Genomic DNA, 24,091 nt, shown 5'->3' with positions numbered 1-24,091 from the left:
AGTCTGAAAATGGCTATCAGATAATGTAACTATAATAAAAAATGAAAAACTATCCATTGATTCCACAGTACAAACTTCAGAGAGTAAGAGTCAACATCATCTTATTCACTTGTACAGATGGACAGAGTCCAGAAGAGCAAGCAGTGATTCTGGTGTTTTGCGTATCCTGGGTGCTTGTCAGAACACGGGGTGGGAAAAGGACTCGTTGCAGGAGAGGTTTCTACCTTTCATGAAAGCAGCCTTGGTGAAAGTCTGTGAGGCACCAGTCCCTCACTGCTCCCAGTATAGATCCTCTGCCAACACACTGCCCTTAGTCGCCCCTTACCTGGAGTTCCTGCCGCAAGATCAAATTCAAATCTCAGCTGCTTCATGGAGCCTTTTGAAATCATCCTAACCCTCAGGGATCTTCCCTTCTCTCAACGAGTGTTGCTTATTATTTCTGACACACAGCATTCAGTGTATACTTCCCTGGTTATTAGTTTTCCCTTTAAATATGTTATTCATGGATGGTTCAGTGGTGTATTTCTTGTCTCTCATCCAGAAGGCCAACAAAATGCTTTTCTTAGAAAGACGTCAACGAAAGTCTTAGAAAGACTCCTTAGAAAGGAGTCATCGTAACACTGGACTGATAGGCAGGAGACATGTTACCCCTGGTTCTGCTCTGAATTTGGAGAAGGAACTTTGAGCAGAGCATTTAACCTACCTTTGTTTCTTTCCTCAGCTATTAAATGAGGAAATTGGACTAGATAATCTCCAGATAATCCACTTTAAAATTGTATTTCTGGGACTTCAGGTTCAATGTGGCAGATTGGGTACATGATTTTGTCTCTTGACCTCCTCTAAAAAGGATGTTAAAAGAATTTTAAAAGTTATAAACTTGCAAATATAAAGGAAAGATTCCACAGCGAGTAAGAGATTAATATATCTTCGGAAAGCGGAAAGTAGAGGACTGATAACAGACTTAGTACAGCAGGAGCTGTTTCATATAAGTGCCCTAGAGAGGAAAGACCCATGAGAATCAAGCTGTTTGGCTTCAAAAACCACATGAAAGCTTCAAGCCTTGGTGATACCAGTGCCATGCAAAGTAGGGATGCTGTGTGGCGCTAAAATCGGCGAATAATGTGGGAATCTCTTCTGGCCCCCTCTCCCTGCCCTGCTCCCTGAATGTTAGCAGCATACTTCACCCTTTCAGAATATGGGTGACTCTTCTCTAGAGAATTGAAAACCCCCAGGTGGATGGGGGACTTAGGGAAATGTCTAACTTGAAAGAGAGAATTAAAAAAAAAAAGAAAGAAAAAAAGGAACTCAGCTGGAACAAACAGTGTAGAAAGGAAGAGAAAATAGAAAAGGTTGAAACTAGAAAGTAGAAAAAGTTCTTTAAAATAACCCAGATTATTGAAGAAAAGAAATTATCAAAGAAATATTTAAGAATATTTATCAACATAGTAGTTCATAAGTCTTTAGATTAAAATGACCTAGCAAGTTGAATGAGCAGTGCCCAGGAGAATGAATGAGAAAAGACTCATATTAGGGAACATCAGTAAAAATTCAGAACAGAAAGCTAAAGAGAAATATTTTAAAGCTTCCAGACTGGGGAGGTATTGAGAGAGATTAGTAATAAAGTCTGAAAAATCAGAATGGTACCTGAATTCTCAACAACAGGATTATAAGAAAGAAGATAGAGGAGTAATACCTTTTAAATTCTTAGGAGTGATTTTCATCTTGTAAATCTATATTCAGCCAAACACAATGAAGGATGATGCTAAAATAAAGATATTCCACGCATGGTTCAGGAACCATGCTCTAGTTCCTGAACTCCATAAAAATAAAAAGGTATACAAGAAAGTTAACAATCATAAGACAGTTACTTGGTTCAGTGGGAAACAGTGTTTATATAGCTTTAACAATTTAAATATTGATTTTACTAAAAATTGTGGCGTGTCTTTTGGAATGCTGGTGGGATTGGAAGGGACTGTAAGAGACTTAGTCCTCATCTTCGAAAGTAGGAAGCCAATAGATAATGAATAGATCTGTGAATTGGTCAATGAGAACATCAACACATTTGGAAAAATGAAGGTAAATACCAGAATAGTCTGCTAAAAGAGTGCCAAAGTGTTATATGTGATGAGTAGGACTTGTGGTAGTTGGGCAAAGACTGCTGTTTTCATTGTAGGATCTTAGTACTATTTGACTTTTAACTATGTGTACATACTACAGTACTTTGATTTAAAAATTCTTTTTAAAAAGTTTATTTTCTTTTTCTAAAACTTTATGTATATCCAAATTTGGTATGTATAGTTCTTCTTAAACTTTACTGTGAGACCCTGGAGAACTGTGTGATGTATTTCTTTGCATCCCTTGCTCCCATGCATTTGCTTAATATTTATTGAGTATGTCATGTTGGAACAGGTAGGATGATGCTCCACTCTCACTGGATTTAAAGAAAAAAAGAAAAAGGAGCTTTTTTTTCTAAGTGGCGATGAATATGAGGCTTCCACAAACATAATGCCTTGGGTAGGTGTAGGCATGGGAGTGTATATTGAAATATACAACCTTTTTTCTCTGTAACTCGTATAAACTTCATAACCCTCCATCCCGCTGAGTAGCTGGGAAGTAATTGAATTTGCCCATTAGAGTTATCTAGTTCTTCTGCTTTAACATTGTCTTTTCATGTACATCTTTGGACAGTTTCTAAATTCAAGTCCCTGTGAGGGGGACTGTTCCTTCTTTTGCCTTCTGCCTTCCTCAGGGAGTGTTTGGATTCAGGCTGATGGAAGTAGTCTCTCTGAACATCACCAGTCACTGAGTAGAAGACACACGGGTAACATAGAAAGAAACAGGAAAACTGAGTGTGGTTAACTAGCAATGGCTTTTGAAACGTCAGCTTGGATTGACACAATTCACTTCTGTCCCCCTTTCATTGGTTAGAAGAAGTCACATGGCCATTGAGTGCACAGTACTCCTGTGCCACCCAGCTGCGGGCAACTGAGGTGTGTCTCTGTTACAGCAGATATGGTGCCCTACACAAATCATACGCTTGGGAAATTTTGATAGGAAGAATAGAGAAAAAAGAAATGTACGGGTAGAAAGAAAAGCAGGAGTAACCATTGACTACCATTAAGTCTCAGATTCAAATAAATTAATTTGTGGGGAAAATGTGAGGGGACAGGCAACTCAAAATATCGGGTTTCATTTGGGGGAAAGCAAAAAGCAGAATAATGTACTGATTGGATTGGTGTGGAGCAATAGGAATGTAGGATTGAGAGAAACTGAAACTGTATGTGTGGGGAGAATTCTGCTCAGTAATCAGATGCCCTCTCCAATTAGTTTAGGAAATACTGTTTTATGTGCATAAAAGTGTGATTGCTTCTCCTTAGACTTTTTCTATAATTTTATTAATGTTGACTTTCTCATTAGGAGAAATATTCAGGTTTTAGAAGTGAGTAAAATGCTTAGGTTGTGTGCATATGTATTTTGATTATGTATTGGAACACATTGCATAATTAAACTAAAATATTTTAATGATATCTCATTTGCTGTATACCTTGGAGGATAATTGTAACTCAATAAAGAATTTCCCCTCTAGTGTGTTGTGTTTTTACATAACAAAGGCTGCCTTAATGAACCTTTACCTCATTATAATGTAATACTAATAGTGATTTAAATATCAAAATGAAAGGGAAATTTTATCACAGTTTTATTCTTTTTGGCAAATTAATACTGCTTAATCCATTTATTTTTCTGATTTGAAAATTAGCATTTGGTTAAGATAAAACTTACTGATAAAAGATGTTGACCTCTTTGGTAGCAAGAAAATTTTTGATATTTTATAAAAAGAGAAGGAGATAATTACAAAGTTTCAGGAGCAAGAAATAAAGTAGGCCATCTTAAAATGTTAATTCAGCTAAATCGGAATGAAATGGTTAATAGTATTTTTTTAAATATCTTAAAACAAATCTGTGGCCTACTTAGAACAAAGACAGCATATGTTAGTGCTATATTATTATTTATGGAAGAAGTTTTACCTTATTTTTTTAACCTTAACTTAATTGATCAAATAATTTAAGGCATATTTTTCTATTATGTTTGAATAACTCCACTCATATTTAACAATATCATTCTTTCATCTCTGCCATTCAACTTATCTTTTCTTTAATCATTGATGAAGAAATCATGAAATAGAATACAATTTCCACCATGCCAAAAGAGCAGTAATCAGTACAGTATTTTGCTAGATGTAAGCCAGGGTGACCAATCTAGAAGCTGCCTTCCCAGTTGGTATCCATCCCTGAATCAACGAAGCAGTCATCTGCCGGCCACTATGATAGTGGAAATCACCAGCTGGTCAAGCATGGGCCATTAATTTTGAATGCACTGATAGAGACATAAATTTCCCTGAAAATCATATTGAAAGATAAAATGGCCAGCTTCTTTTAAGGATATTCTGATATTCTGTTATAGGAACCACTGATTATTTTATAGTTTTATTTTGTTAAAGGAATTTTAAAAGGTTTGATGTTGACCTTGATGTATTTTTAAGTAACAATAAATAATCACTACTAAATCTACACCTTTTGTACGTTTATGAATAGTATATTTAAAGACTTAAGGTCCTATTTTTCTGTTTGGTTTCTATTTTTACCAAATCTTTAGGAATATGTCATTTCAAAAGAGGTAACAGTCTTTTGGTGGAATTACTGGACTGAAAGTACATTGTTTGATTTATCACTAGAATTTTACACATTGCCATGAGTTACTTGTATAATGATCCAGGTTTTGGTATCTGCATGACTTCTTCACTGTTTGAGAGATTTAGTCTTATGATAATAGAAATTCATCATAATGGGAAGCAAAACTTTTAAAAAGTAAAATTAATGCATATATACTGACTTTAAAAATTCCATTTCAAAAACTAAAAAAAATGATTTTCAAAAGAATCATCTTCCAATAAGATAATTCACATAATTCCTCTATTTAGGAATAAATATTAAATTCAGTAGAATCAAGTAAAGAGTAGCAAAACGGATTACTCATTTAACAGTTAGTATTTGTGTAGTACTTAGTAGTCATAGAGCACATTTCATCTTTAAAATGCTTTAGCAACAATAAGGTACATTTCTTGTCAATACTCCTATAAAGACATAGGCAAGTATTACTAATAAGAATCCGTTTGTCTTATTTAAATCCCAAGCACCTAGTTGGGTCTACCATTTTATATTTGTTTGTTCTAAGAAAATGTCTAACTGCTTTTGGAATATGAATGTGTGTTATTTACCTCCACTGCTAATTTCTTTGGGCTGTTAGTTCTACAAATCTGCCTCTATATAGTTTCCTTAAGTCGTGCAACACAAACTTGAGCCATGACATAAAATACCTGTCAGTGCTGGTACCCAGTAAATATTTCGTAATAATCTTGACGTAACAGTGGTAATTCCCTTGAAACATAAATTGTTATTCCCGATTAGTGGCACATATTTCAAATGATATAGGTTAAGATTTTAGTTCTATTTTTGCTGAATGACAGAATTACTGTTTTTTTGTTTTTTATTGTATGTTTTTAACATCTTTATTGGAGCATAATTGCTTTATATTGTTGTGTTAGTTTCTGCTGTATAACAGAGTGAATCAGCTATACATATACGTATATCCCCATATCCCCTCCCTCTTGCATCTCCCTCCCACCGTCCCTATCCCACCCCTCTAGGTGGTCATAAAGCACCAAGCTGGTCTCCCTGTGCTATGCAGTTGCTTCCCACTAGCTATCAGTTTAATCTTTGGTTGTGTATATATGTCCATGCCACTCTCTCACTTTGTCCCAGCTTACCCTTCCCCCCAACCCCGTGTCCTCAATTCCATTCTTTATGGCTGCGTCTTTATTCCTGTCCTGCCCCTAGATTCTTCAGAAACATTTTTCTTTTTCTTTTCAGATTCCATATATATGTGTTAGCATACGGTATTTGTTTTTTTCTTTCTGACTTACTTCACTCTGTATGACAGACTCTAGGTCCATTCACCTCACTACAAATGACTCAATTTCATTCCTTTTTATGGTGGAGTAATATTTCATTGTATATATGTGCCACATCTTCTTTATCCATTCATCTGTCGATGGACATTTAGGTTGTTTCCATGACCTGGCTATTGTAAATAGTGCTGCAATGAGCATTGTGGTACATTACTCTTTTTGAATTATGGTTTTCTCAGGGTATATGCCCAGTAGTGGGATTGCTGGGTCATGTGGTAGTTCTATTTTTAGCTTTTTAAGGAGCCTCCAAACTGTTCTCCATAGTGGCTGTATCAATTTACATTCCCACCAACACTGCAAGAGGGTTCCCTTTTCTCCACACCCTCTCCAGCATTTATTGTTTGTAGACTTTTTGATGATGGCCATTCTGACCAGTGTGAGGTGATACCTCGTTGTAGTTCTGATTTGCATTTCTCTAATGATGAGTGATGTTGAGCATCCTTTCTTGTGTTTGTTGACAATCTGTATATATTCTTTGGAGAAATGTATATTTAGGTCTTCTGGCCATTTTTGGATTGGGTTGTTTGCTTTTTTGATATTGAGCTGCATGAGCTGCTTGTATATTTGGGAGATTAATCCTTTGTCAGTTGCTTCATTTGCAAATATTTTCTCCCATTCTGAGGGTTGTCTTTTCATCTTGTTTATAGTTTCCTTTGCTGTGCAAATGCTTTTCAGTTTCATTAGATCTCATCTGTTTATTTTTGTTTTTATTTCCCTTTCTCTAGGAGGTTGGTCAAAAAGGATCTTGCTGTGATTTATGTCATAGAGGGTTCTGCCTATGTTTTCTTCTAAGAGTTTGATTGTGTCTGGCCTTACTTTAGGTCTTTAATCCATTTTGAGTTTATTTGTGTGTATGGTGTTAGGGAGTGTTCTAATTTCATTCTTTTACATGGAGCTGTCCAGTTTTCCCAGCACCACTTATTGAAGAGACTGTCTTTTCTCCATTGTATATCCTTGCCTCCTTTGACATAGATTAGTTGACCATAGGTGGCGAGGGTTTATCTCTGGGCTTTCTGTCCTGTTCCGTTGATCTATATTTCCGTTTTTGTGCCAGTATCATACTGTCTTGATTACTGTAGCTTTGTAGCATAGTCTAAAGTCCGGGAGCCTGATTCTTCCAGCTCCATTTTGCTTTCTCAAGGTTGCTTTGGTTATTAGGGGTCTTTTGTGTTTCCATACAAATTGTGAATTTTTTTGTTCTAGTTCTGTGAAAAATGCCATTTGGTAGTTTGATAGGGATTGCGTTGAATCTGTAGATTGCTTTGGGTAGTATAGTCATTTTCACAATGTGGATTCTTCTAATCCAAGAACATGGTATATCTCTTCATCTGTTGGTATCATCTTTAATTTCTTTCATCAGTGTCTTATAGTTTTCTGCATACAGGTCTTTTGTCTCCTTAGGTAGGTTTGTTCCTAGGTATTTTATTCTTTTTGTTGCGATGGTAAATGGGAGTGTTTCCTTAATTTTTCTTTCAGATTTTTCATCATTAGTGTATAGGAATGCAAGAGATTTCTGTGCATTAATTTTGTGTCCCACTACTCTACCAAATTCATTGATTATTTCTAGTAGTTTTCTGGTGGCATCTTTAGAATTCTCTACGTATAATATCATGTCATCTGCAAACAGTGACAGTTTTACTTCTTTTCCGATTTGGATTCCTTTTTTTTCTTTTTCTTCTTGATTGCTGTGGCTAAAAGTTCCAAAACTATGTTGAATAATAGTGGTGAGAGTGGGCAACCTTGTCTTGTTCCTGATCTTAGTGGAAATGGTTTCAGTTTTTCACCATTGAGAATGATGTTGGCTGTGGGTTTGTCATATATAGTCTTTATTATGTTGAGGTAAGTTCCCTCTATGCCTACTTTCTGGAGGGATTTTATCATAAATGGGTGTTGAATTTTGTCAAAAGCTTTTTCTACATCTATTGAGGTTATCATATGGTTTTTATCCTTCAATTTGTTAATATGGTGTATCACATTGTTTGATTTGTGTATATTGAAGAATCCTTGCATTCCTTGGATAAACTCCACTTGATCATGGTGTATGATCCGTTTAATGTGCTGTTGGGTTCTGTTGCTAGTATTCTGTTGAGGATTTTCGCATCTATGTTCATCAGTGATATTGGCCTGTAGTTTTCTTTTTCTGTGACGTCTTTGTCTGGTGTTGGTATCGGGGTGATGGTGGCCTCATAGAATGAGTTTGGGAGTGTTCCTATCTCTGCTATATTTTGGAAGAGTTTGAGAAGGATGGGTGTTAGCTCTTCTCTAAATGTTGATAGAAGTCGCCTGTGAAGCCATCTATTCCTGGGCTTTTGTTTGTTGGAAGATTTTTTTTTTTTTTTTTTTTTTTTTTTTTTCCGGTACGCGGGCCTCTCACTGTTGTGGCCTCTCCCGTTGCGGAGCGCAGGCTCAGGGGCCATGGCTCACAGGCCCAGCCGATCCGTGGCATGTGGGATCTTCCCGGACCGGGGCACGAACCCGTGTCCCCTGCATCGGCAGACAGACTCTCAACCACTGTGCCACCAGGGAAGCCCTGTTGGAAGATTTTTAATCACAGTTTCAATTTCAGTGCTTGTGATTGGTCTGTTTATATTTTCTATTTCTTCCTGGTTCAGTCTTGGAAGGTTGTGCTTTTATAAGAATTTGTCCATTTTTTTCCAGGTTGTCCATTTTATTGACATATAGTTGCTTGTAGTAATCTCTCATTATCCTTTGTATCATGTATAGAATGACTATTTTTGCTCTTACTTTTAATGTTAGAAAGAGTGTTTAAGTTGGTGGGTTTCAATGCTTTTTTTCCCCCTAACTCTTCAATGATAATTGTTATTAAAAATTCAACTTTTTTTAATGATAAAACTCAAGGTTAGGTCATATAACTTCAGTAATGGAGATAGAAGGTGAGCAAGATCTACTGGGCATGCTTGGGCCTCACTTCCTTGGAGTGATGCGACGGGGACGGCATCCAGTGTGTTCTCTCACACCCAGAGGAGCATGGCCCTCATCTTTTTTTCAGCCCTTATTTCATTTCCATGGTGTAGTGCACATCACTGTGGGAAACCTTGTAAAGAAGATTAAAAACTGGGGAAGGGAAAGCCAGTCTGTAAGCACCTTGTTAAAATAAACCACTTCTTCCTAAGCTCAAGACAGCAAGAAACAGTTTAATAACTATGAAATAAATTCACCACCTGTTTGTGCAGCAGTATCAAAGACTTCTAGCAAACATAAGAATGCTTTGATCCTTTTCAGCTAGAAGAAAATTATGAAGCTGTGAATTGATAGTTCATGGGGAGTTTGGGGACACTGATCAAAGAAAACTGTTATTATTTTAGATGAGAAGTTAAAATATTTGAATATAAGCTACTCAGTACATCGTACTTCTTTCAGTGCTAAATTGCATATTTAAAAATTCAAATAGTCTTGTTATGATTAAGCTGTATTTTATTATAGCTTGTATACCCCAAAATAAAAAACATTAAAATGTTTTTAAGCAACTGTGTTTCTTTTGTTAATGGCTTTCAAATTATATAGTTGAGATGGATTGAGGGGGCAGTGTATAGTGTATATTTTATAGAAGCCCTCTAGGTTACTGTAAACTCAGTTGAACAGAATTATATAAATGAGAGAATGTTTTAACATTCTTTCACGATCTTTAGGAAAATTTCCCATAAGTTTTTCCATTATACAATAACATTATATGATTGTAGATTCCACTTTAAGTACTATAATTATACAGCTGAGAGGCTTAAAGACAAGGATACCAAAACTTTTATTATAGCAAGGGGTATGTTTATGGGCATTTTACTATAAGTATTTGAACATTTGAAATGGAAAACATAAGAATCACTTGAAAATTTGATTGTGCTATGGGAGAAAATGCTTCTATGTGAACGACACAAAAGATAAAGTTCAGTGTAATTTTGGAGTGAAAATCTAGACATTTCCTGTAGATTTTACTTATCAAGAAAGAGGATATTTATTTTGTAACTGCGTGTTCTGGATCTGAGCCACGTTCATGTGTAGTTAATAACTCCTGCCTCTGAAGTCATAGGGAGGCATTTAACAAAATATGTATTGAAATACTTCGGGAATAACTCTGCCTGAGGATGTGGAAGTATAAACAGGAAAAAAAATCCCTACAAAAGAGGACCTCTCATTAAAAAGTATGTTGATTAGTTGCAAGAAAGAAGGAAAGGCAGATCCCCGCCTTCTGACCACATCCATCCAAGCCCAGTGCCTGGCACTGAATATTTGGTCTTAAATATGGCACCCTACCATCCTTCATTCAATAACAACTTCCTCTTGAAAATAGCAGAAAATAATAATGCACAGACCCACAAAGGAAGCATTACAAAGGTAATGGAAAGATCTTTCAGTACTTAAGTCAGCCAGTGATTCATACTTTATTAAAAAAACAAACAGACTTTTGAAATTTAGTCAAGTCTGGGATATTAGTTTCAAACCAGTTCCTCAAAAACTTCACTGAAGAGGAAGAAGAGAGTTTATTAATTTTTGAATTGGCATATTATGGAGATAGCCTTTAAGTTCAGGCCCTCATCTCGAACTTACTCCGTAAGTTAGGACAGAAATCCCCACCTTGCTAAATGACTGCAGGACCAGGCTCATGGCCTGCGCCCCCAACTCAACAAGAATATTTAAAGGAGAAGGCAGCTATAGCTGCAGAAGTGTTTTGTGCTCTACTTATGAAACTGAATTCTTTGTCACGTTTATAAATTTAAAAAAAGATACTGGTAGGTAAATGAGTCCCACGCAAAGGAGCCGTTCTGCCTCTCTGACATCATCAGTAACGGTTAATGCTCTCCTGTGCAGTGCACAAGTCTCTTGAGAACTTCCAGTGCATCCTTAGTACAAAAGGATGTGTGCTGATTGGAACACAGGGATCTGTTTTATCTTACATTAAAGTATGCTAGCACTGAATTTAGATTCATGTGTTATGAAGTAACATTTGATTTAGTCAAACTTGAGAAACTTAATTAAGAATAATGTCTCTTGTTTCTTCCCCCACAGAAATATTTACAGGACTGAACAATTTGATGACTAATGGACATATTTAAAGGCCATCTGGTACGGATCATGGCAACCAAAAAAATAAATAAGTAAAATTTGTTACCGTTGGCAAGTTCTTATTGCAGTAGAATCATATGCTGAATGGTACCCCTGAGGTTGTTTAACCTTATATATTCTAATAGGTACCTAGCCAATTTTGACTTACAAGGGAAGAATACTTCAAATTGACTATCTGTTAGAAGAGATGAATCCCAAACAAACCCACGTGCAGAAAATGCCATTCAATTTCATGTGCCTTGCTAAAAGAGGGACTTAAAAAACAAAGAAAGGAAGAAAAGGAAAGGAAAGGAAAGAGAAAAGGAAAGAAAAGAATTAGCAACTTAGTATATCTGAGTGTGGCAAACGCTATGCTATGTGTAGGGTGAAGTTTACCTTCTTACATAAAGAAAGGGTGCACCTCTGGGGTCACAACACAAATGACTTTAGGGTGTAGCTAGTAATGTTAATGAGAAAAACTGGCCAGATGTAAAAAATGACAACAAAACAATTGGACAGACAAAACTGCACCTCCGTGTTGAGTGTCAGTTAAAACAAGTACCCTTGGCCTCAGGATCTGGGAATACATAGGGAGTAGAGGGGACTAATTGTTCCCATGTGGAGATATGGGTCCAGTGATGCCAGATTTTTTACAACTCTTCAAGAGACACTTTTTATGTGAAATCTTTTCATTTTGAAATGTTTACTCAGAATTCAAATTCAAGGGAAGAGTTAGGAAAAATTCTTGCAAGCCAAACAAAATCTACTTTGGGGACTAGATTTAGACCCTTGTCATAGATCTTCAATTTGTTCTTTCTGAGTTAGCTAAATGAGTTATGTTTGTAAGGTTGTAGAGGAAGTGTTAATGCTTCCTAATATAGGAATGAAAAAAGAGACTAGGTTACATTTATTGCTGAGCAGGTGAGGGCTTTAACTGTGGCATCAGATTGCCTGTGTTTATATTTTGGCTGTGTTCCGTGGGCAAGTTACCAATACTCTGTGTGTCCAGTTTTCACTTCAGTAAAGTGGGAATGATAATGGTACAAATTTCATAGAGTTGCTGTAAGGATACAGATGAGCTAATCTATATATAGTGCTTGTTGGTACAGTGCCTGGCATATAGTAATTGCTCGATAACACTGGCTGTTGTTACTTCACAACAAAATGATATTCAGAGGATTTGCTTTTTGTTGAACTTGAAGAAAACATCCCCTAAGAATGTAGAGAGTTTGTTTTATGTTGAAGAATATGCATAGAGAGGATAGATTCTGGAGGCTGCAAGCCAGGATTTAAATCTCTACTGTTGTATAACCAGAGCAAGTTAATTAATTTTCCTAAGCTTTAGATCTGTTATCTATAAAATGGGAATAATAACTGGTACTTAAAAGTCATAAGAATTCAGTGAGATAATAATGCATAAGGTCAACATCTGGCTTATAAGTCAATAAATGTTACTTGCTGTTATGAATATTCTTTTCCCATTCTTTAGAAGTTCCATATTTGCGAGCACTTTATTCATTTATTTATTTATTTTTAATGTGGAATCTTTTCTAAATTTTATTTATTTTTTTGGTTGCGTTGGGTCTTTGTTGCTGCGCGTGGGCTTTCTCTAGTTGTGGCGAGCAGGGGCTACTCTTCATTGCAGTGTGTGGGCTTCTCATTGCCGTGGTTTCTCTTGTTGCAGAGCACAGGCTCTAGGTGCGTGGGCTTCAGTAGTTGCGGCATGTGGGATCAGTAGTTGTGGCGAGCAGGCTCTAGAGCGCAGGCTCAGTAGTTGTGGCGCACGGGCTTAGTTGCTCCTTGGCATGTGGGATCTTCCCGGACCAGGGCTCGAACCAGTGTCCCCTAGGCGGATTCTCAACCATTGTGCCACCAGGGAAGTCCCTGCAAGCACTTTTAAAAATCAATCTATAGAGAATTCCCTGGTGACGCAGCCTGCCACTGCAGGGGACACGGGTTCGAGCCCTGGTCTGGGAAGATCCCACATGCCATGGAGCAACTAAGCCTGTGCACCACAACTACTGAGCCTGTGCTCTAGAGCCCACGAGCCACAACTACTGAAGCCCTCATGCAGCAACGAACACCCGACACAGCCAAAAAAATAAATTTATAAAATAACCAAAAAAGTCCATTTATATCTCATTATATGTATTTAAAGGAATTATATCACCTAAAAAAATTGAAGTATAATTGATTTACAATGATTCAGGTGTAATTATATCATTTTATTTAAATTAAGCTTTATCTTAATGAACCATGTTACAACAGTGGTTTTCAACAAGGGCGATTTTTGATTTGACCTTCTAGAAGATATTTGGCAATGTCTGGAGACATTTTTGGTTGTCACACTGCAGGGAGTGCAACTGGAATCTAGTGGGTAGAGTTCACAGATGCCACTAGACATCTTGTAAGGAACAAGACAGTCCTCTGCAACAGAGAATTGTTCAGCTCAAAATGTTGCTAGTGCTGAGTTTGAGGAACTCTGCATTACAGCTATAACTACCATAAAATTTAGTTTGTAAAGTTCTTGCCAAGGAAAAGAAGGAGAGTTAGTTATATTTCAAAACACAACCTAAACTCAGATAGAAATTAACACATAAATTGAAATCTGTGGAATCACATTCAGTATTTTAAATATAAATATGTATGTGTATAAATATCCCTATTTTCTTCTGGCTACAAAAGTAATATAAGCTTGTGAAAGTTAAAAGACTGCAAAAGCATATAAATGGACAGTGAACATCACCCCCTCGGTTTTTTTTTTTTTTTCAACCTATTCCCATTGAAGACCATCGGAAATCTAATTGAGTTATATTACTTCAGAATTTTAAATACATGTGTATACTGTTCTATAATTTGATTTTTTAAAGTTAATGCCTTTCTTTTCTCTTCCTGAAAAATTCAGTCCTAGAGCTGTTATGTGGGGCAGAGTAAGGTAGGCGTTCAGGACGGGTGGCCTGGCATGGGATGTCATGGCCCAAGCAGGGTGAGGAGGGCATCCATGTGTGTAGGCAGCCCAGTGTAAGGTGTCCGCAAAGGCCAAGTGGAATGAAAAACACAAAAAGCAAGGCCTGGTGGAGGGTTTTGAGCCCAGATGAGAGGGGGCACAGAAAGCAAGGAAGTGCTCAAAGGATGATGGGACATGTCAAAAGGACACAAAAGCTAGCTTAAAGGAGTCACAACTGAGATAATTTGAGCATCAAAGTAAGTGAAGTAAATAAAATTAGTAACAGATTAAAACCCACTGAATAAAATAAGAAACTTTGCGACCATTATGATATAATAAATAAATGAATAAAATGAAAGTTTGATGAGAAATGTAATATTTATAAGTCAATGAATAACCTCTCCACCAAAAAATATTAATTAAAAAGGGGAAAATGGTAACTTTACTATGGAAAAGCCTGGAAGATGTCACCTTAATTATATGATCAAAGTTAACATCATCAGTAGTGGGACAAATCAAAATTGCAAGCCACCTAATAGGATGCTGTGGTAGCCAGCTTCTCATCTCCTAGCATTCATGCCCTGGGGTAGTCTTCATCCATGCTGAGTTTGGCCAACTTGTGTAATGGATAGCATATTATAGAAGTGATGGTATGTGACTTCTGATGCTTAGTCCCCAAAAATATTGCTTACTTTGGGAGAAGCCAGCTGCCATGTTGTAAAGACACTCAAGCAGCCCTAGAGAGAGGGCCACATAGTGAGGAGATGTTGTTTTTGCCGACAGCCAGCACTAACTTGCCAGCCTTGTGAGTGAGCCATCTTGCAAGCAAATTCTCCAGCCCCAGTCAAGCCTTCAGATGACTGCAGCCGTTGCCAACATCTTGCTTGAAATCTCATGAGAGAATCACCCAGCTAAGCTACTTCTTTACCCGATGCACAGAAACTGTGCAAGAGAATGTTTATTGTTTTCAACTATTAAGTTTTGGAGTAATTTGATATGCAGCTATGGGCAACTAATATAGATGCAGTGAAAAGAACACAGCGTCACTTCTGTGATATTCCTGGCAGAGATGCACAACCTGAATCTAGTCCTAATAAGCAGAAAACAAACACGAATTGAGAGGCGTTCTGCAAAATAACTGGCCTGCAATCTTCAATAGAGTCAAGGGCATAAAATTTAAAGACAGAAACTGTCCTGGAGTGAAGGAGACTAAGTAGAGACTTGACAACTTTACATGCAATTGTCCATTCTGAACTTGATTCTTGTGCCATAAGGGATACCATTGGTACAGCTGGCAAAGTTTGGAGACTGAGGATTAGATGATAGTAATGTGTCAATGTGAATATTTTTATTACCCACAGGATTCAGACAAAACTAAAGGCTTTTGTTCTGAATGCTCACATAGCAAGCCAAAGCGAAAGTTCAAACAAATATCATGTGGTTATATAGTAGATATACTTTAGGAATTACACACTAAAGGATTCAGGGGTGATGAGACATCAGGTCAGCAATTGGTTACTCTCAAATGGTTAAAGAAAAAAAGTTTTTTGTACTGTACTTGCAGCATTTCTACAAGTTTGAGATTGTTTAAACATTTTTTAAAATTATGTAAAAAGAAAACAATGTGTCATGGAATATGGCCTCGCCTATAAAAATAGATCCACCTGTCTTTTTTTTTTTTTTTTTTGCGGTACGCGGGCCTCTCACTGTTGTGGCCTCTCCCGTTGCGGAGCACAGGCTCTGGACGTGCAGGCTCAGCGGCCATGGCTCACGGGCCCAGCCGCTCCGCAGCATGTGGGATCTTCCCTGACCGGGGCACGAACCTGTGTCCCCTGCATCGGCAGGTGGACTGTCAACCACTGTGCCACCAGGGAAGCCCCACCTGTCCTTTTTTAAGGGATGTATGGTACCACACCCCAAATTTTACCAATCTCTTATTGATGGCATTTAAATTGATTCCAGTTCCTTGCTATTATAAACATCCAGTTATCTGTTATTATAAACAATGTTAGTAAATATCCTCATAAACATGTTTGTGCCCTTGTTCTATTTTTGCCCAAGAATAAATTCCTAGAGTTGAATTTCTAAGTGAATGGATATGCATCCTTTAATCAGTTTAATCATAAGTCATTGTAGGAAGCCACATAAAATCTCCTTGAAAGAAAATGAAATCAATAATTTGGTCATTATTTTCATTTGTTTTTTTCCCCCACTAGAAAGTAATCTCTATGAGTGGAAACTTTATCTGCCTTGATTATCACCATTCCCAACATTAAGATAGTCCTAGGCATTCAGTAAATATTTGTTGCAGCAACAGTAATAGCAAATATTTATTATGTGTCTGGTGTTGTTCTAAGGGTATGAATTCATTTATTCCTTCTAACAGGCCTATGAGATAGGTGGTAGGATTATTTCCATTTTGCAGATGAGGAAGTTGAGGCAAAGAGAGGCTAAATACTTGCCCAGTTTCACAGGGCTAGTCAGCGGTGGAGCCAGGAGTCCAGGAAGTTTTCCTTCAGTTTACAAGCTGTCAGCCTCAATGTTATAATGGTTCTTTCTTGTTGATAAATGAATCAGTAAGTGAATGGCCAATATATTTATTTGATTCTTTGATCAATTAAAAGTTTAAACTATCTTTTTGGGTTTTTTTCTTTTTTCAAATAAAAATGGAAAAGAATGGACTGCTCACTTTGTAAAAGCCAAATGAGTTTTATGGTCCTCTGTACTAGGCTCCTGGAATTAATATTTGTACAGGTATAAACTATACATCATTCTTACTAAGAATTTATTTATAATGTGTAAACAGAATATTTGCTTTGTATTACAAATAAAATAGTAAATCTGGGTCTGCAGCTTGAGTCTAGGAGGCAGAACCTTTATTACTCGTTTTTCAAACATCCTCTGCTCCCCATTTGGGCTCCTGTGCCCTGCACTTGGAATACACACTCTCCGTCTCTCACAGCGGAAACCCAACCACACTCAGGCTCTTGCTCAGAACCACCTCTTCCAGTGAAGACTGCTTTACCTTTCTCTTTTTTCTTACCCTCCTCTTGAAGATTGAAATGATCTTTCCTTCCTCAAAATTCCCTGAGTCCCTTTTATAGTACTCTCACAGGAATAGTACATTCTAAACTTACCTTATATTACTTGTGAGATGAGGATCTCCCTTAATAGACTACATTCTCTTTTACTTTTATTCATTTTATAAAATTCCAAAATATAATATTTTGTACAAAATATGAAATTAAGTATGTTTTTTGAATTATCTCAAGGAAATCTATGTTGAATTTTTTTATCCTAAACAAGAATACTAAGATTTGAATATTATATATACACACACATACATACACACACACATATATTCCACAATTATCAGTCATTGTAAAATAACAAATGAAATGATTAGACATGATTTTTTTCATATGATGATTTGTATTTTGTCTTTAGTTTACAAGGCATCAAGAACCAAAAAGCATAATTAGCTTTCATTTTTGTAAGACCTTTTGTTCTGTTCATGGCTGCAAGTAGCAACTTTGCTTTTACCCACAACTTCAGTTCCCTTTTCTTTTAGTGGGCGGTTCAGGGACATCAAAGGTAATAAAATCAATCAGAGGGATAAGTGGAATTTTTTTCAAAGACTAGTACTTAAGAATGTGTTCCTTTTAGAGAATTTTAATACTAAATTTGTTTTTAAGTGTTTGTGTAATAGCAAATCTCCCTGTCAACTAGAAGAAGGACTGTCCTTGAATCCTGTTCTGCATGAAATAATAAAATATAATCCCTTCTTCATATATATTTAAAGAAAAAGAAGAACTTCAGGGAATGTTAAGCCTTGTCATTTTACAGGATTAGATTTTGTTGTAAACAAAAGCAATAGCATAGCCTTCAGGCCAGTTGTTTCTCTTCCCCCATAAGTTCTTTCCTTTACCCACAGGATTCAGACAAAACTAAAGGCTTTTGTTCTGAAAGCTCACATAGCAAGCCAAAGAGAAAGTTCAAACAAATATCATCAGTCTTTTAAAAATGTCATTGCTTGTGTAAATTAACTGGTTCTTGGTTGCTGGTGAGCCTCAAGTACCCTTGGATAGGTTGGATATTCAATCATGTTTTATTTATATTTGGTGTAAGGTATGTTTCTTCTAGAAAGCAATGACCATGAACTCCTCTGACTTAAAGTTTAGGTCATCCTTTTTTGTTTGTTTTAGCTTAGTGTTTGTTTGATTTTTTGTTTGTTTTGTTTTGTTTAGATTAGCTACAGTATCTTGTGATTTCCAGAGGATGATTTAGAGGCTAACTTATTATTGTAGAGCACTTCTAATGATCTTACTGATTTTTGCTTCTAACTGTTATTCATCTAGCCAATGGATTTATTTGTGATTCACCAAATCATGTTTATAATTACTGATTAAAATAGAACTTTAAGACATCTTTTCCTTTGAATGTATTTTTATATTGTGAATGATACATTTTAAAATAATACCTTGCTAAAATGTACATACTTGATACATAGTCTGAAATATATTCAGAACAAGAGTAAAGTCTAAACACAAATATTTTAAAATTTAGCCTAGTTGAGTCCTCTTGACAAAATGTTGAGATGTTGCATTAGTTCCGTATGGCCTGTCATTTATATTAATGTAAAGGTTTTGATCATATCCTTTGTATATAAAATTCATGTGGGAGCCAGCTGAGATTCTCCTTACTGCTTCTAATTGTATTGCATTGTAAGTCTCCAAACCTTATTCAGGAAAGAATATCTTTTGGGAGGCATGCCTTATAAGTAAGGAATTATTACTTTGTATATTAGATGCAGGATTTTTTAGTAGGTGCTTACATTTCATATATTGTGTTAGCTATAGATTTTTGATTTGTTTTAAAGTAATTCTGAGAACTTCAGCAATTACTTCTGTGGTGATCATTCTTGGCAGAAGGTATCTTTCTTCTTGGATCTATAGCTCTGTGATGCATATATGTAAACATGCCTTTGTTCTCAAAGTCTTTTTCTTTCTGATTACTGTTGTATCCAAGTGCTTTGTCTGTGCCTTAGTTTCTTTTTTTCCTTTTCTTGTGCCTTAGCCTATCATTTTTGTGAGTATCTTTGTTTACATTCAGCAGAGGTATTAAGTGCATTTTTGATAATAGAAGGGAGTGACATAGGAAGTAAGGAGAAGAAATCCGGATGCCTGGGGTGGTTGTGAGGTAAAAGGGGGAAAGAAGTAGAAGAGAAAAGGAGAGAGTGGGTGTGAGGGAGGAGGAAAGAGGAAAAGGCAGAACAGGGGCTATGGGGGTTTTTGAAATCTTGGGGGCTGGTCTTGGGGGAGGGAGATCAACAGACCAGCATTTTCACCAGGCTTGGGCTCAAGCTTGTGAAACTACTAATGTATTGAAGAACCTCAGCTGGGATTTGCTGAGCACAAATGCTGTAACGTGTTAGTCATCCATTATCTGCTTCTATTTTTGCAGGTTCTGAATGATGACTGACGCGGGTTTGTGTGATATCCCTCACAGTCCCTGTCATCCCCGAGTGATAAGGAACACTCACGTCTAGCCCCAGCACCAGGGCAGAAAGCAGCTCTGAAGGGAGGAGAGCTTCCGCTTGCGGACCTGACAAAAGTACCGCCTTCCCACGGGGTTCTGCCTGCGGCTCTTGATCCAGACACCTCGCAGCTCTCGCAGGCAGATGGTGTGTGGCCGTCGCCGAACGCCCGCCGCTCCCCGGCCATGAAGTAGCGGCTGCTGGCGGCGCCGCTGCCCGACCGCCGGCCCCAGCCCAGCGCTGCGCTGCCGGGTCCTCCCGGCGGGGCCGGAGCGGCGTGGCCATGGCTGGCTTTCGTAGCCTGCTAGTTCTCCTCCTTGCTTTTCAAAGCAGCTGTTTGGGTTTCAGAAGCCCACTTTCTGTCTTTAAGAGGTGGGTGTTTGTTTTTGTTTTTAAAGAGGCGAAATGTTGTTTGGATGGTTTCTGTGCATGCTCCTGAAAAATGTAATCACTTATGAACCGGAGTGTTGGAGAAATATACATGGTTGATTAACTTTGCTGAAATCACTTGGAATTTTAGCACAATAACTTCTTGTAAAAGTCCCCCTTGCAGAAAAAGCCCACTGTTTTGTAGCCAAGCTGCACTGGCTTTCAAAACTCCACTTAGAAGTTGTGATTTCCAATACTAATCACTCCCTCTTGGGGACATATTTCAGAAACTACAATATAGTCGTTTAGACTTGAATGCCTTCTTGTTTATAACAGCCCGAAGAATAAAATATAAAGGTAGGTAACTGGTGGGGAGAAGCAGATCATGGACTGTAATAGCTCACGAGAAAACATTGAGCTGTATACACACTCCTCATAATTACTATGTTAAATATTTATGCACCTGTACATTTGTAATTCACATCACAGTCTTCCCCCCACCCCCATAAAACTCCACCTCCTAGCAATATTACTGTTGGTTTTTTGTTGCTGACTAGTAATACTGGACATTCATAAAATAGTCACTTACTGGCTTGTAGTTAATATTTCTGCCATTAGAGGATTGACAGGCCTGTGATAATTATAATTTATTTATACTATACTTTCATTAACTAGAAACAAATGTATATTTGACAAATTTTTATTGAATTAAGTTTTAAATGTAGGCTGCTAGGTTGCTTTGATTATATTTTGCTCTCAAGTTGGGTATATATTGCTCTTGAACTATACAATGCAGTTCTGAGAATATTATAGAATGTTATGTGGTTATTACATCTTTTCATTGGGTCTAAATCAACAATCTTTAAAGTCATAGAATTCCTTTTTTTTTCCCTTTCTCACGTCCGGATGAGCATAAGATACCATTATGTTCAAGGATATTGAAATTGTCTTCTTTTTTCAGGTTTAAAGAAACTACCAGATCATTTTCTAATGAATGTCTTGGTACCACCAGACCAGTAATTCCTGTTGATTCATCAGATTTTGCATTGGATATTCGCATGCCTGGGGTTACTCCCAAACAGGTGAGAGGAATTCTTATTTCATTATTCACATGTTCTGTATACATTCTATAATTAAAGCAAAGAAACTGCATTTACAGCAGTAGTAACGTGTTTGAAAAGTAGGCATTTGCTTTCAAGACTCCTCAAATAGGGCTAGAATAATTGAATATTATAAAGAGAAGTAAATTTTTTAAGGTAAGTCTTTCAGTTAAATTTCTTTCTAAAAAGTTTATCTGTATTATTTGTGTTTTGAAATGTAACCTTGAAAATTTGTTTTGAAATTCTCAGTGGAGTAATAGCCTTCGAAATGCAGCATGTAAGTGTATATTAAAATATGAAAAATTATTCTAATAAAGGGAAATGATATTGAGCAGCTGCATCTAAGAGATTAGGTTGTTTAAATACCCTTCTATCCCAGCCACAAGTTGAGAAATAAAAGCATGTGTTTACTGCCAAGAATTCGAAAAATAAAACATTCCACACTTATAAAAGTTAAAAAAAAAAACTGTTCATGCAGGTGGTTGATTGTGAGTTTTCTTTAGAGTGATTTGCTTGTCATGAGAGATATATTTTGAAGTAGTAGCAGAATTCATACCACCGTGACTTACACAGCATTTTGAGTAGAACTGGGTTGTTGCTAGGGCTTTCCCTATTTTAGGTATACAGGAGAAGCTCAAACCCACTGCTGTCATGTGAGCAAGGTGTTTCATTAAGCATAAAAAGGCCAGAATTAATTATGCTTTTCAGCCAGGCAGTGCAGAGATTTATGTGCGTCATTAAAAGATAGTCTTCCTCTTTTGAAGGGCTGCAGAGACAGGGGAAGACCTAGATGTTGTAGAGCTGCAGTGGCTGATGACTCATTGTTGCAGATAGCATTCTATTTTTCTTTTCTTTCTTCTATTTTAAAGTACTGAGAAAATAAAGGTATTCTAGGTATTGGGGAGAATACTTTTGAAATTGACATTTGGAAGCTCTAAGAAAATACACGTGGTCTTTTTGAAGGACTAAGGATTGACATGCATTTATTTGAATACAATACCCGTGTATGGTCTAAGTATCTATAAATAACTACTGTTGTCACATTGGCCCTCACCTCCTCACCCCTGCCCATCCACAAATGACCAGGCAAATTACTTTTCTGTGTGTTTAGTTATTAGTGTCCTGGCCTTTAATTTTATAAGGTCTTTATTTAGTACTTAGTAAAAAGAGATATAATGAGATTGGGAATAGGAGAGAACAGTGATAGTTGCTCACTTATGAAATGTGATTCTTCTTTCTCTTCTCACTTTTAAAAGTGATTTTTCCGTATATTTGTTTAAAGTGGCGTTATATTACTTTTTAAAAATATTCGTGGGACTTCCCTGGTGGTGCAGCGGACCTGGGCTTGATCCCTGGTCAGGGAACTAGATCCCACATGCATGCCGCAACTAAGAGTTTGCATGCCACAACTAGGGAGCCCGCCTGTTGCAACTAAGACCTGGCACAACCAAATAAATAAATATTTTTAAAAAATTCACTAATTAGTCTTTAAGCACTTTTCTCCTACAAGAATATCATTTTCTCAAATAATCTTTTGCTGTAGTTTGTTATTATTGTGTTTCTTCTTCTCATTATTTTACAGTAAAAACATTTAAATTATTTAATAATAATAGGTAACTGTGTTGGGGTGAACATTCTCAGAAAGAGTCCTAAAGGAATTGATTATAAAAGAATAAAAAGGAACTCTATTTTCATAAAGTAAAATGTGTTAACTCACTTTTTTGTAATCTTATAATTAGAAAAATAACTCTGTGGAAAAAATAATGTATATTAACAAGTAAATTACAGCTTGTTATTTTGCACTAGCTGCGTTCAGCTTTGCCTCGTGCAGTGGACATTTGCTGGTTGCCTTCCCAGAATACAGTTCCTCGTTGCTGCTCCTCTGAAACCATGTGGTTCCTGGAGCTGTCTACCCAGGATCCAGAGGTGGAGTACATAGAGTAGGATTAGCAAATCACTGCATTCCACTTCTCCTTCCACAATGACTGGTTGAGAAGAAGGTGTGTGACCTAGACCAGTCCGATCAAATCTTTTGCTGGGAACGCATGTTTTTGTTGCATGTGAGCAAAGGGCATGTAGTCCTAGGGTCTGCTGAGTTCGTGAGAGGAGCCATGTCTAGAACAAAACTAATACCATAGACGGCAATGCAAAGACTGAAAGAACAGAGGTTCTTGCTGACATTGCTACTTAGGCAGTTTTCCTTTATGTTAGCCTTTCTTGTTTCAACCAGACTAAGTTGGGTTTTCTCTGACTTGTAACTGAAGCTGCCTAACTGGGTAAGAGATTCCCTTGTTCTTTCTGGTCAGCTCAGAACTGGTTGTTGAATGTTTCTTCCACTTTCCCTACCACTTTCTATTGACCACATGCCACGAGTATTTACTGACTTGATCAGGCTGACATATAGGTCATATACCTAATAAACCTTCATGAGAAGTGGTAATTATACTCCTGTTGAGTGTACCCAGGAAGAGATGGATACAGAAACCCCAGAAACCCTTTCCTCCTAAACTCTGTTCTTAGTGAGGAAGATCCAGAACTGTGATAGTGTGAATACTTTTGGTGGAGAAAGTATTCTTTTCTTAAAATGCAGATGAAACTAAGTTTAATACAGATCCTTAAGAGAAAAGGAGCTAAGAAGGCAAGGAAAGAAAGAAAGAACAACTATTAGAGGACAAAAATAAACGATGGAAGGGAATAAGAACAGTTGGCCAAAAAACATGGAGAAACTGATAAAGAACAACAACAAAAAAAAAAAAAGGAAAAAGAAATCAAGAATAACTATAATATGAAGACCAGAACATTTAAAAAATCATATAAGAAAATATCATATAAGGAAAGCATAGAAACAAGGAAGGGCCTTGAGAAGTTAAAATGTATTTTTTTTGATGGCAGAAGATCAAGAAGAACAACAAAGGTTAAGGAAAGAAGGAACTGAGGACCCAGAACTTGAGTTGTTAATTGAGGCAGACCAAGTTGGTTAAAGAGATATATTCACTCAACAGATTTTTTTTTTCATAAAGTAAATCTTAAGTTTCGGCAATAACGAATGATGCATC

At 36.9% G+C, this 24,091-nt stretch overlaps 1 protein-coding gene across 25 annotated transcripts in view; it reads left to right on the top strand.

Moving 5' to 3' along the window:
- PAM (peptidylglycine alpha-amidating monooxygenase) overlaps positions 1-24,091 on the top strand; it is a 282,567-nt gene that overhangs the window by 110,597 nt on the left and 147,879 nt on the right. For 22 of the 25 annotated variants that reach the window (XM_032625238.1, XM_032625224.1, XM_032625221.1 and 19 more), the window contains 2 exons: positions 19,494-19,938; positions 20,897-21,017. In XM_032625238.1, coding sequence (XP_032481129.1) covers positions 19,850-19,938; positions 20,897-21,017 — 210 coding nt within the window. In that variant the 5' untranslated portion in view covers positions 19,494-19,849. Of the gene's footprint in view, positions 1-11,047; positions 11,105-19,493; positions 19,939-20,896; positions 21,018-24,091 lie in introns of those variants that run through there. The other 3 variants (XM_032625222.1, XM_032625213.1, XM_032625227.1) reach the window with 2 other exon arrangements.

Source organism: Phocoena sinus, chromosome 3 (assembly GCF_008692025.1).
Source record: "Phocoena sinus isolate mPhoSin1 chromosome 3, mPhoSin1.pri, whole genome shotgun sequence".
Taxonomy (NCBI): Eukaryota; Metazoa; Chordata; class Mammalia; order Artiodactyla; family Phocoenidae; genus Phocoena; species Phocoena sinus.
The sequence above is the reverse complement of the archived record's forward strand: the minus strand, read 5'-3'. Positions and strand labels throughout refer to the sequence as shown.